This window comes from Centruroides vittatus, unplaced genomic scaffold, assembly GCF_030686945.1.
Source record: "Centruroides vittatus isolate TY-2023 unplaced genomic scaffold, ASM3068694v2 contig_349, whole genome shotgun sequence".
NCBI lineage: Eukaryota > Metazoa > Arthropoda > Arachnida > Scorpiones > Buthidae > Centruroides > Centruroides vittatus.
The window spans coordinates 4,107,318-4,121,231 of NW_027122172.1; the positions used below are offsets into that span (position 1 = coordinate 4,107,318).

The 13,914-nt window shown below is 29.7% G+C and overlaps 2 protein-coding genes across 4 annotated transcripts in view; both read left to right on the forward strand.

Moving 5' to 3' along the window:
• Positions 1-13,914, forward strand: part of Grip (Glutamate receptor interacting protein) — a 330,265-nt gene that overhangs the window by 203,817 nt on the left and 112,534 nt on the right. The window lies entirely within an intron of this gene.
• LOC136974443 (tyrosine-protein phosphatase 99A-like) overlaps positions 1-13,914 on the forward strand; it is a 53,587-nt gene that overhangs the window by 28,060 nt on the left and 11,613 nt on the right. For all 3 annotated transcript variants that reach the window (XM_067269335.1, XM_067269337.1, XM_067269338.1), the window contains exons 6-14: positions 6,208-6,322; positions 6,396-6,593; positions 6,675-6,770; positions 8,403-8,587; positions 8,661-8,790; positions 8,867-8,975; positions 9,055-9,134; positions 9,201-9,298; positions 9,380-9,473. In XM_067269335.1, coding sequence (XP_067125436.1) covers positions 6,208-6,322; positions 6,396-6,593; positions 6,675-6,770; positions 8,403-8,587; positions 8,661-8,790; positions 8,867-8,975; positions 9,055-9,134; positions 9,201-9,298; positions 9,380-9,473 — 1,105 coding nt within the window. The remainder of the gene's footprint in view (positions 1-6,207; positions 6,323-6,395; positions 6,594-6,674; positions 6,771-8,402; positions 8,588-8,660; positions 8,791-8,866; positions 8,976-9,054; positions 9,135-9,200; positions 9,299-9,379; positions 9,474-13,914) is intronic.

Below are 13,914 nucleotides of genomic sequence, written 5' to 3' on the forward strand. Positions count from 1 at the left end.
TTCGATTGTTCGAAAATCGTTTAAGTAAATCATTTAAGAAGACGGGAAGGCTTGAGGAAGGTCACAGTGAAGTGTCCGAAAACGTTCACCATGAAAATATAATTGGTTTGCACCAGTTATTAGGTTTTGACTGGAAGATTTTATTCCTAGTATTATCTAGTATTGTGTAAATGATAACATTTGATTTATCTTAATTAGCACAATTTATGTTTATGCAAATAACAGGAGATTCTATCTAATAACTTAATAATCATGTGATTTTTTTTAGTTTTATACATTTAAATAACATTATTATCTAGCTTTAATTATGGATATTTGATAATTACTTACATTTAATGTGTAATTCTCTATATTTCATTGTCTCACTTTATAATTTAATAATTTACTTGTATTAACAACCAAACAAACTTATGAGAGTGATATTGGCCAATTAAGGACTGAATCAATTTCCATCTGCATACAGATGCTTTTAGTTACAGAGTTGGTACTGTTTTTGTTCAGATATAAGCAAGCTGTTTTGTTGTCTCCCATGCAAGCCAAGTAGTTTTGTAATTATATTACAAAGCTGGCTAATTTTGAAAATGAATACAAGAGCAGTAAATGTTAAAAGACTTGTTTTGTTTAGTTTTAATTATTTAATGCCTAATATCGTAACAATTGGTATAGAGCAGTAGTACTCGGTTATATTATCCGCAGACTATTAAATCAGGTTTCGGATGAACTGTAGACTGTTTATGACCATCTGTTTCTTGTAAATATTACTTTAAATGGATAACAAAATATTTTATCTATACTTACATAAACCAGAAAACTCCTTGCTTATGCTGGAACAGTTAAGGAGTCCACTTTTTTACTTGGATTTAGACATTTTTAGGGACCATAAATCCCATCAGAATCCACAAACAGAAAATGGAACTAACATCAATTATTTATTATAAAGCAGTTTTGAGTCCATACATTTCTGTCTTTACTTGTTTTATGTTTAGAAATTTTCTGTCGTGCAATAGAATTCTTAAAAGGATGTTCAAACTTTCAAATGCTCAGTGCTTTATAACATGTTACCAATGTTTGTGTTTCATTTTTCTTTGTTTGTGGATTTTGACGATAGACTTTATGGTCCAGAAAAAATGTTTAAATCTTAACTCTTCTAGCAATATGTTTTCTTCTAGCATTTTGCAGAGGTACAGAAAATTTTCAAGACCCAAAATTTACCTTAAAATTATTGCAAGCAGAATAAAAGAACAATTTATGAACGAATGAATAATTATCACTGTTTAGTTTGGAAAATTCAAATTAAATTCTATAAATAATTAAATGGGCCTACTGTATAATTCGCAACACAACACTAAACCAATAAATTAACATAAAAATTTTAAAAATTAAAAAAATGCTTTAATTTAAGAATGTGTTATTGTCGTAGAAGAGCTTATACAATTATAAAATTGATGTGATGTGTTTATTAATAGAAATAAAATAGAATTTGTCACCAACGAAACAAATGACCTATTTTTAGCTTGGGGTATTAATGGACTTTTTTGATGGATATTTGCATACTGAGGCATCATTTCTATCCGTGCCATCTACATTTATTTTCTAAAAACACTTGCCATCGAGGTTACCGGAAGCGCCGCCATTTTGTATACCTAGGTTCACATTAACTGTTTTTTTTAAAAATGTGACCATATTTTTATGTTTTTAAAATATATCTTGACTTTAATAGTGTTTTTTTATTTTACACAGTACGTCATTTAAATAGTGAGACTGGGACGCTGGTGTATGTTCTATGGGTAAAAATAAAAAACTATTTTTTCCTACAACAAAAAATAAGAAATAATGTTTATAACAAATTACTAAGCTATTAAAGAACTACTATATATTAACATAAAGTAAGTTCCCGTAAATAAATCTCGTGCGTTATTTTTGTAGACAGACAAAATATCAGGGATGCTGAATATGTCTGATCTTGCAAATAAGGTTCAAGGAAAATTAAATCCTGAGGAGTAGAAGAAATAATAATATAACAATAGTTGAAAAAAATGGAGTAGCATCTTGGCTAATTCTTTAGCAATTATTGTTAACTTTATTTTATGTAACTGCTTTAGAATGCTTGTATTATATGTTCAAATTAGAACAGTATTGCAGATCTGATGATAAAATGGTCAGTTTCAAAAAATGTTCTATCTGAAATGAAAGGACTGCTTAACTTTCTAGTGTTTATGATTGTTAAAAATCTCAACTATGGTATTAAAAATTACAATTCTTTTTATTAGGCCATATGCATTTGTTCTACTTGTTGGTAAGCAGCAGTTATATTAAACGTAGATGTTGTTGTTAGATGTGAATTCATTGTAATTGATTGACCCTCTTTTGACTAATCGGAATGTAATTTGCATACATTTCAACGTGTTCTAATAATTATATTTCTTCTGAATTTTTAAATCAAATTTTCTGAATGAAAATAAATCAGATTAATACACATGTAAACAAATAAGAATAACAAACATCAGCTGAAACATACAAGATCCAAACTTAGCCAAATATACAAAAATGTTAGAATATTTAAATACAGTAGACCCCCCTATAATACGGTAGATACGTTCCGTGTTATATGAATCCGTGTTGTACGAGTCACTTAAATACATGACCCAATCACAGCCCGGACGTGTGCAGTTTAGGAGCTACGGCTGTTTGAAAGGTTTTCTTCCATAAAAGTAATCGATTCTAGACTAATTTAACTCAACGTTTCCAAATCACGTATAATTTTTTGGGAATAATCCACATAAACTATGCTATAAACAAAAATTTGTAGGATTACTTACCGAGTGTACACCGTTCGACGACGCCATTGCTTAAGCTTGTTTTCGTTGCGGAGCGGCTCGTTAAATGGCGGACGCATGTTTCCCGATCAGTGAATTTTTTGCAGAAAAATAACTTAACTTTGGAGACATCATTACTATAAATATAATTTTTATGGCCATTGAATAATAAATGTTTTTTACTAGGTCCAGTGCTCGTTTAAACTCAACGGTTTGTACGATATCTGCTATTGGTCCAGATTCGACCAATCCTGTCGCGACACGAGTTGGCAATGACGTTTTTCCATGTTATACGAGTCTCTTTTAGCATGTTGTACGAATATGATCACAATTTTTTTGCCGTGTTATATGAATCCACGTTATATGAACCCATGTTATAGGGGGGGGGTCTACTGTACTGTCAAAAAAAGATTATTATATCAATTGCCTGATGTAAATTTAACACCTAAAACACACTAAATGCTTTATAAACAGCATAATGTGTTTCATTTTTAAAGTTTAACTGTTTATCAGCTTAGTATATTTTAAATCGTGTGTATATTTTTGCTTATATTCATTACTTGCATACTTGTTTTTAAATGTTACACATTTTGAAACATATATATCTTAAAACATTGTTTTTGAACCCAAAGGTGGTTGACAAATGGTTGTTTCTAAATAAATCCCCCCGTTTAAAGGTTTATTTCTTTATGGTTATAGATTTTAACTAATCTTTTCCATTTGTCTGTTAGTGAGCTCCGGTATTGGATCTTCCATGTTAAATATTAACTCTTTATTAGTTTATGGCTTTAATCATTTTCGTACTCATAAAAATTCTTTTTATAATTTAGATGTAATTTTAGATAATTCGGAATCTTATAAAAAGAAACATTTCTTTTCCGAAATTAAATTAAATATCGGACAAAAGATTGGAATAAGAAGGAAATTGTATCTGTGCTTGTATTCAGTAAAATAAAAATACATGTGGTCATTCTTCAATTTACATAAAGGTTGGATTTTATAGAACTTTATTTAAGCTGAAGTTTCCTTGAATGCTTATGTAGCACTCGACTGTACACACTGAATTTGATTGAAGCGAAACAATTTTTGCTGCAAATATATGTAGATTTATTCAACTTTTTAGAAATCTTGTAGGAAAATTACAAGGATATGCTTCGAAATGTAGAATAAAAATATTAAGGTAAGTGTCATTACAAACACCTAATAATCAAAAATAATATAAAAATCAAAAGATAGATGTAAAATAAAACTTTTCCAGAAACTGGGCTATACTAGATTTTAGAACTTTTACACTTGGATGCGTCCTATTGGTCGATTCTATAAAATTTTAAGTTTGAATGTACGTGTGAGCTCTTCTGCATTCTTTTTAAACTGATGGAACACTCTCTCTTTTCTTCTCTTCAAGTTGATATGGAGATACTAGCTTTGCGACTCTTTCTCCGACTAGACTGCCCTCTATTGGTCATTGGGAGCAACCGGTGCAAGTGACGTAGTTCTCAAGCCCCAACGCGTGCTGGCGGGGAGTGGTTGAGGTCGGAGGCTCGTAAATAGGAAGCAAAGTGCAGACGTGGTCAAAATTGATGTTCTGTGATGAGCTTGGCTCGCGACGAGCTCTGGCGTAGTGGGGACAAACTGATGGAACTTCTAACATTGAAATGTTAGAAGTTCCATCAGTTTAAAAATTTTTCACCTGAAGCAGGTCTTAGAAGTAGACCAAAAACGTTTGTTTTTTTCAGAAAAATCAGCTGGGTGAATATAAAGGTAATGAATTTTTGTACACAAAAGATACATAACATATTTGTATTGGCAGAGTGGCGATCATGGCCTGAGGGGTATATAACTGTGACAGCTTTTTTAAAATTTGCACCAGCTGGAAAAATTTTAAGTAAGGTTGAATGTATGTAAGTCAGATAGCAGCTATTTATATGTAAATCTTAACAATTACATTTAAAATATTTATGAACCTTTTAAACGTTGCATCGACTCGGTCGAAATAACTTCTTTAGTGTCATTACATTAAAGATTGAGATCTTGTCTTTGCTATAGATAGCAATTAATTAATGATGATAGTTTTTAAGGATTTTTTAATAAGATTTTAACTTCAGATAAAAATTAACTCAACACAAATTAGTTTAAAGGCAACTTTCTTCCTATAAAATCCTATTTAGATCAAGAAAAATTACTTTTAAAATTTTAATCAACAAACCATATTTCATTATTTTACAATTTTTTTAATGATTAGTGAAACGTCACTAACTCAACACCGGGGTGCAGTAAATAAACAACACCTTTCAACCTGTTACTGGTGTATTGTCCCACAACGATGAAAAACGAAAAAATAGTTTGTTACAACTCTAAAACCGAACCTGTTATCAGTGTTCTTTGTAAAAATCATCTTACCTGTTCACACCGGTAACAGGTTTATTTTTAGAGTTGTAGTTTATAAATCCCGGTGTCAGTAGAGAGTGGAATGGTTCGTTACTAACGTTTTCGAACCTAACAGGTTCGTCTTCGGGTAACATTGAATTCCTGATAGAATGCAGATCGACGAAGGAACACAATTTATGCATGCCCGGGAAGATGTAATCGAGAGGCACGTGTTTGAGTTTCAAATTGTGTTCCTTCTCATTGATTTGCATTCTATCGGGTATTCGACGTTACCCGAGGAAGATACCTGTTAGGTTCGAAAACGTTAGGAACAAACTATTTTTTTGTTTTTCGTCGTCGTGGGACAACACACCGGTAACAGGTTGGAAGGTATTGTTTTTGTTAAATATTTAGTTGTAATGAATAATGCATAAGATATAACTAGAACTATGAGATTACTTTTAACACTTATAATAAAATTGATTTGAAATATGGAAATGCTATAAAAGCCAAGTTTATTTTTATTTTGTAAAATTTAGCAGTTTTAAACATTTTCAAACAGTATTCATTATTAATTTAGTTTATATTATATAAGACTTGAAACAAAAAGAAATATATTATATATGGTTCAAGAAGTTAAAACAGTTCATTCTGATTAAGATATTGCACATCTCAGATCAAACACTTAAAGACAAATGGATTCAAACATAGTACAGCTTGAGGAGTCAAAACTGTTTTGACTCCTTGAAGTGTTTCTTTGGTTTAAAGATTTCTAATAAAGTTGATTGATAAAGGAAGATAAATGACTACTTTTAAGAGACATTATTTGGTTTAAAGAACTTCTAGTGCAGTAATGGTAGATTAAGTTCATCAGTGGTTATTTTAAAATTTTTAATGTGTTCAAAATATTTTTATTGTTGCTTAAGCTGCAATAACACTTTAAAAGTAATTGAATAGTTTCATTAACTAATTTGATATGTTCTGATTTTTAATTAGCTTTTTAAAAGTATTTATTTATTTGCAGCAATATACCTTCAGAAATTTGGAAACTTTCACTCAGTATTTGGTATCTGTTCAAGTATTTAACCCTGCGGGTCAGGGACCAGCTGCTACCGTAGCAGTCATGACCGATGAAGGACGTAAGCATTATCGAAAGTTAGTTAGATATTATTAAGTTAAATTAATATAAAATTGACATTACTATGATTTTAGATCCTACAAAACCAAGAAATATAACAGGAATATTGATAACTGACAATTCTTTAAGAATTCGTTGGGAAGAACCAGAATCTCCTAATGGTGTTATACAAGGATATCGTATATATGTTCTTCATGTAAATCAAAATTTTACGGATGTACATAAAGTTTTGAATCCGCAACCAGTTATGGAATATTTAATTCAGAATCTCAGTTAGTAATATTTGTAAACTTAATGTTAAAATGTACTTTAATAATATAATTAATGTATTAAATTTTTTTTTGTAATTTTAGAGCCTTATACTGTTTATAAGATTATAGTAAAAGCATTTACAGGAAAATATGAAGGCGATCCAAGCAATACATTGGAAATTAGAACTGATGTTCAAGGTAAATTTATTATATTTATTTTTGAAGAAATTCAAATTGATCAGATTTTTATAAATCTTAATTGATTTACAAAACTGTTAAATACAACTATATTAGATGCAACACTGTTTACTTTTACTTAAATTCTTTTAAAGTTTATAGTATATTAAGGCTCATTGGTTATACCCTATTCACACTGTACATTTTAAGCGGGATTAAGATTTAAGCAGAATTAAGTTAAGTCACATTGTTGAAAACAAGATTAAGTACTTGTTCACACTAGGTAATTAAAGCAAATTATTCGCTTAGCCCTCAAGTGGGTGTACTCAATATTACATTTTAAATAAAATCAAACTTTTGCTTATTTTCATAAATCATCATAAATTAATTTATATTTAGTAATTTAAAATATAAATAACTTATTTAAAATGCATAAGACGTTAGTTAGGAATTATTAACATTTATTATCGGTGACGTCGTCGTCGTTGGCAGCACGATTCTCTCAATGTTTATATCACTTCAGTGATAGAACTATGGTAAGAATGGATTTTTGACAGAAATTTATATTACTATTTAAACTTTTTGTACCGAAGCAGCATATACATGCTAACGGAGAAGAGTATTGTTTGTTCGCAAGGTTCTAGGACCTTGGTTTGTTCGAACATCTGTACATCTGCTTCTGCCATTATTTTTGAACTTGTGGCGGAAAGCTTGAAGCGACTTAAGCTTCTTTGAGAAAGCGATTTAAGCCGAGCCGGTTGTTGGTAGTTAAACCGGTTTAACATTAAGTCAGTTCCATTCATATTTCATACCTTAAGCTGGCTTAAAATATACATCGTGAATAGGGTATTATGTATTTGATCTTTAGCAAATGACAGTAAAAATGTAATGGCTTTTCTATGAGAAAATCTTTTTCTAAAAATTCTTGAAAACACAAGCAGATAGAAGCAAAGTTTTTTGTATTAGAATCATAATTCCTCTATTAACATACAGTTCAAAATTTTTAAAGTTGAATTTGTTAATTTATATGAATTTTTAAAGTTGTAGAAAATTTTGTAAAAAATAACAAATTTGATTTTCTAATTCTGAGTTGAACATTAATAGAATGTTGAGTTCAGAATTTTATTTCAATTGTTGTTTTAATAATTTTGATTGTGTAACGAAAAATTAATTTTGGATTACATTTTTTTTTTCAATAAATTAGTAATTTTATAAAATTCATGAACATTTATTAACAATTTAATAAATTTATATTTTCATTGTCAGTAATGAGGTTAATGTCAATGTTTGTTAATCAAACTTTCTTTGAGTTTTGTTTGGATGAATATACTAGCTAGCCATGTTACGTAAATAAATAAAGAAATCTTTTTTCGGCTGACTTGACCATAATATTAACAAAGGAAGTGGACATACATTTTTACAGGTGCCTTCAAAATTTGTGTCACTCCCTTTTGGGAAAGGCGAGGGAGATTCTCCCTCTCATTTGGAAACATGAATTGTGGCTCCTGAATGTAACCCAGAAAAGTTTTATGAATAAATCTCTTTTAATTTAAAATAATGTCTTTAATTTTTGTTTGAGAATATTGATTTTAAATTGTTTTGTTTGTTTTTTTAAAATACTTTTTAATGAAAAATATTTTTTTTCCTTCATAGGTCCAAGTGCACCTTACATAGTGAACCTCACTTGTCAATCTTTGGATACTTTGTTTCTTCAGTGGGAACGTCCACACACCGTATTTAATAGAATTGATTATTATTTTGTTTACTATCGATCCGAGAAGAGTTGGAAATTTGAAGAGATCACGATGGCTTCGACGCACGACAAACCCGACCATGCGGTAATATAATGAGGTTTCTTAATTTCTTACGGTAAAAAATATAATTTAAATTATATATATTATGAATTTTTAGGTACTGATACCTAACTTAACGGCTAATGCAATGTATGAAGTGAAAGTGAGAGGAGCTACTCGTAGCATTGTGGAACAAAATAAATTATATAAAGGCCCCTTTTCCGAATCTCGTAAAGTTCTCCTTCAAAGTGAGCAAAGTTTGAAAATAGTAATAAAATGCTTATTTAATGACATTAAGTTTAATATTTGATATAATGTTTAAAGGTTATACTGCTCCTTATGAAGAAGTTGGGATAAGTGCTGGATTGATTGCCGGAATTGTTTGCGTGTCATTTGCTCTCCTCCTCGCTATAATTTCTTTTATTTTATGGAGGTACATGTCTGATGATAAATAAGGACTTGCTTAATTTTATTTATTTAATTTTTTACATATCCTTTCCTTCATATTACAGAAAGTATTTCCAAGCTGCATATTACTACTTAGATGATCCGCCTGGCAATCGTATTTCTCCTCCTCTGTCTGAAACTTTTGGTAAGAAACCAATAATTTTTAAAATTTATTTTCTAAACAAGATCTTAACTGTTAAATTTACTACAGATGAGTCTGAATATGCTTCTATTCCTGTTCACCAATGGGCTAAGCACGTTTCCAATCTTCATGCTGATGGAGATATAGGATTTGCTAAAGAATATGAAGTAATCTATTTTCTCAATTACTGAAATTGGATTTTTGATTGATATTCCTTTTTCTAAATGTTAATGACTTATTTTTTGCAGGCAATCCAGCAGTCGTCTGACTTAGATCTTTCAGCTGAACATTCTCAAATGGCAGAGAATAAAAGCAAAAATAGATATGTTAATATTGTAGCATGTAAGTTGATTATTTTATTTTTTGTTTGGATACATTTAATTTAAATATAGTTAATTATACAAAATGAATTGGAATAACTGCCATTTTTAATATTTCTTATTTGAAATATAGATATAACATAGCATTTACTAAAGACAAATCATAGCAGACCCTAGAATTTCCTTGCCAATTGCTAACTAGTTTCCAACGTTTTTATTTTTATTGACATATCTTCTAGAGTGTTATTTATATGATCTCTTTAGCACTGAAGTTTTTGACACCACGATTCCACGACATTGTCAAATGATGTAATACAGTAAGGAAATTTTTCTAGCAATACTAATTTGTCTTTAACTATCTAATAGTTTTACTGAAATCCTTTCATAGATTTCACTTTTGCAATAAGCCTTTAAATTAGATACAGATCCTTGGTTGCATAGCTAAGTTAGAGATGTTGAATTTGCAGAAGAAATATTTATGTTTTACAATGACACATTGTTAATTCATGAGTGTGCCATATAGTTGTATACCAACAAAACAATCTTTTGTTTCAAGTTTTATACCACTAGCTAATATACCCAGAAATGCTCAAGTTATCTTTGTTATTTAGTTTTTTCAATCACTACATATCTTTGTTTCTGTCCTTTTATATTAAGAAGGCAAAGAATTGTGATATGTTCATTCAGTTATTTAAATTCATTAGCACTTTCATGTTTAAACATATTAGTACAGCAAGTCCTTATTTAATATTGTTTTGTTATAATAATGTTGAGGAAAGGTAAAAAGTACATTGTAATTATTTACAATTATTGTTATTCAGTTTTCTTTATAACATTAAAATTTGATTCTTTGAAGTGGGAAATAAATGCTGGAGGTTGGTTCTAGAAAACTTTGCAGTTTCCAAGAACCAATCGATAACATTAATCAAAGACTTAATACAGTGAAATATTACGCAAGAATAAAGTGCTGTTTTGTCTGCATTGCGTATATTTCTTGATGAATATTTGATCATTCTGATTTTTGTCCATAATTTGGTCTATTCAGAATCAAAACTTTTTTCCTCACCACAATTGCATCTGTAAACAGTTTTCTGTCATTTTCTCCATCAGTTGAACCATTTCTTGGTTGCAGTAAAATCTTTACTTTCCATATTTTTAACTAATTCTGCTTCATGTTGCATTAGTGTCTTATTAATGGGTCCATTTTTAAAGAAAACTACTGAACCAAATATTTGAAGCTAACTCAACTTTACTATTTTTTCTGGTTCGATTTCTCCTACAAATGATGCCAACATTTCAATATTCACTCTGTTTTTAAGATCTCAAACAAAATTGACTGTGAAGTTTTTAATTGTGAAGCAGCATTTGCATTGACTTATCTTTGGCAACTTATACCATTCAAAACTTTTAAGTTTATATTTGAAGGGCAAACTTTCTTTTTTTATGTACTTCTTTTATTATGAATGTATTGTACTTAATTCAAACAGTGAAGATCACAATCTTTGACAATAGCAAACAGGTAGCCTATAAATGAAGTAGTAAGTGCCAGAAGTTGAAGTTGAAATTTAAACTAGGGTACTGATTCAGTTCCATCAATAATGTGGCACTAATTTTGATAGGCATAATTTCAAATTTCCTGTTTCTCTCTACCACCTTCCATTATTGTTTGGTGGCACTCAGCATTGCCAGATATATGATAATTGTTTATTGTATTAGGTGCAATACAAGATAGTACTTGTATGATAATTTGACAGTGTTAATTTCTCAATATTTTTAATAATGTTTACATATTTTTAATATATGAATTTTGAAAATAACTGGAGGAGATAGTTCACAAAAACTTATGCCTCAGGTACAGAATATGACAGAATGGAAGAATAAAAGAACGTAAACACAAATTTAAAAGAACGATAATTTGAATTTAAGGACATTATCTTAAAATAATAAAATGCACAAATAAATAAATAAATACAATAAATAAATTTTTAAAAAATTATTATTATTAATTTTGCATGTATTATTTATTTATTTATTCATGTATTTTATTATTTTAATGTAACGTCCTTAAATTCAAATTATCGTTCTTTTAAATTTGTATTTACCTTCTTTTATTCTTCCATTCTGTTATATTCTGTAACTGAGGACGATCAGTGAAACTGATCAAAAATGTTTTTATTTTATTAAATTCGTTTCTGGATTTATAAAGGTGTAAATTTTTGTGATATTTTTAATTATTTATTCAAAAGAGCATGTTCAAATACATCAATAATAAATATAGGAATCAATCTATTGTCTATTGAAATGAAGAAAACATCTCTAACAATGTGGCAACGATGTTGATTGTTAGTAGCCTAGTCATTTGTGGGAGATGGCCAGGTATAATCTTACTTCTCTGATGAACTTGGGAACATATCCAGATGGATTGAAAAACTCAAGAAATTTTTATGTGAAGGAGTGGTCTGTCCCATCTTGAAAATGAACAGTGACTCCATGGACATTAAACACACAAAACACAAACCTTCATCAAGGAATCAGCTTAATTTCCAAACTTCCAATACATGTTCCTATGTAAAAGTGGAGAGGTTTTTATGGAAGTTATTTGAAGATGTTATTGAGTGAAGGATATCTACAAGATGTTAACAAGTGATGGACAATGTGAAAAAACTATAAGTGATATAGATAGGTGGGTTAATGGTTTTATATTACAGAAACTCATATCAGTGGTAAAAAAGGGGTATTATGGTTGACCAGAAATTGAAATTTAAATTAAATTGATGAAGAGAAAATAGAACAAACAGTTGGTTTGATGATTTTAAACTTAAATATGATTGGAAAGAACACGGAAAGGAACATTGACTGTATCATTCCAATAAGAATGTTTGAAAAGATGTATTCATTGTGTACCACTGATGATGGGAAAATATTCTTCTTCAAAACATTTCAGAGATTAAATTAAGATGATTCCTTGACGAAGGTTTGACTTTGTGTGTTTAAGTGTCATCTATTTGGATTTTCCATATTAAGATAAACATTTATTAACCCATCGTTAAGGTAAAAGATTATATCATTTGATAAAAATTGCCAGGACAAATAACTGTAAAAATTTTAACAAATATTAGACTATATACTGAAGAGTCTTCCTGAAGAAAATAACGGTCTTATGGTAGAGTTGACCTTTTTATTGGAGGTTGCTTCATCTGCCTCATTATGCAAAGTGTTAGAAAAAATCTTTTCGGTGATGGCACAGTTAAACAATATAAAATAAATTCGATAAAATTTCCAGGCATCAATAAAAGCAACTGCCAATAAAAGATCGACTCTGCCAAAAGACTTATTTTCCTGAAGTGTGAACAAGGACAAAGAAGACTCTTCATTGTATAGTATAATATTTGTTAATTATTATATCATTTGTTAATTCCCTCATTTTCAAAAATGGTTCCTTCCGATAGGCGTTCCTCATTTCTTTGGAAATATACCACAAAATTGTTTGTAGATAAATACAAAAATTATTCCTGGTTTTAGTAACAATAAGCTATCATACTGTGACAACAAAAGAAATGTCCATTTTGCAGTATATAAAGCAACACAAAGAAGGGTTGTCCCAAAAAAGATAAGTGGGGAAGGAATCATATAGATTATTTAACACAGAAGTCATTCTTACCTGTAGCTATAAGTTATATTTAAATATCATGGGATGTAAATGTTGACTTGATGAATAAGAAAAAAGAGCAAATAAATGGATATAATGATCTGCATTTAAGTGTTAAGGAAATGTTCAGTAAACATGATCATTCTGAGAATGAAATGTGAAATTATTTGAAAAACCCTGAAGTTTATGGAATCAAGAGCGGCTCTGGACAGACATGTGTATTAAGTAATTGAGACAAACATGTTTTAGTACATTAAATTGATCAGAAGGCCATGAGTGTTTGACAAATAGTTGCATCAATGTTTATTCATCCATCCAGAGTGACAGTTTGGAGGACATGAAAATCACACCCTGACATGGAATATGTAAAAGGTATCCTACTTAAATACTGATAAAACAAAATTTCTTCAGAATTAAGGTCAAGGGCAGCCAGCTTGGACTTGGAAGCACAAGGAGCATTGAGAAGAGTTTGCTTATCAATAACTCAAAAAGTAGGCAAACTCTTGAAAGACACAAGTGGTAAAAATGATGTTTTACCACTTGTGTCTATTACTCAGACATGAGTGGTAAAACATCATTTTTTTGTTTTTTTCACTCACACACTATTCAGGAATATCTTGTGGGCCAATACGTGTTTCGGGTATGTGCCCCTTGTCTGTCGGTTTTACTTTTGAAATATCTGTACAGATACGATCTAAGTGCTGTTGAGAGTAATGCTAAGAAATTTTAACTGTAATAATTTTTAACCGTAACTAGTGTAATTTTTAAGTAAGATGTATATTTGTTAGCACCTTATAAGATATGTCAAAAGTAA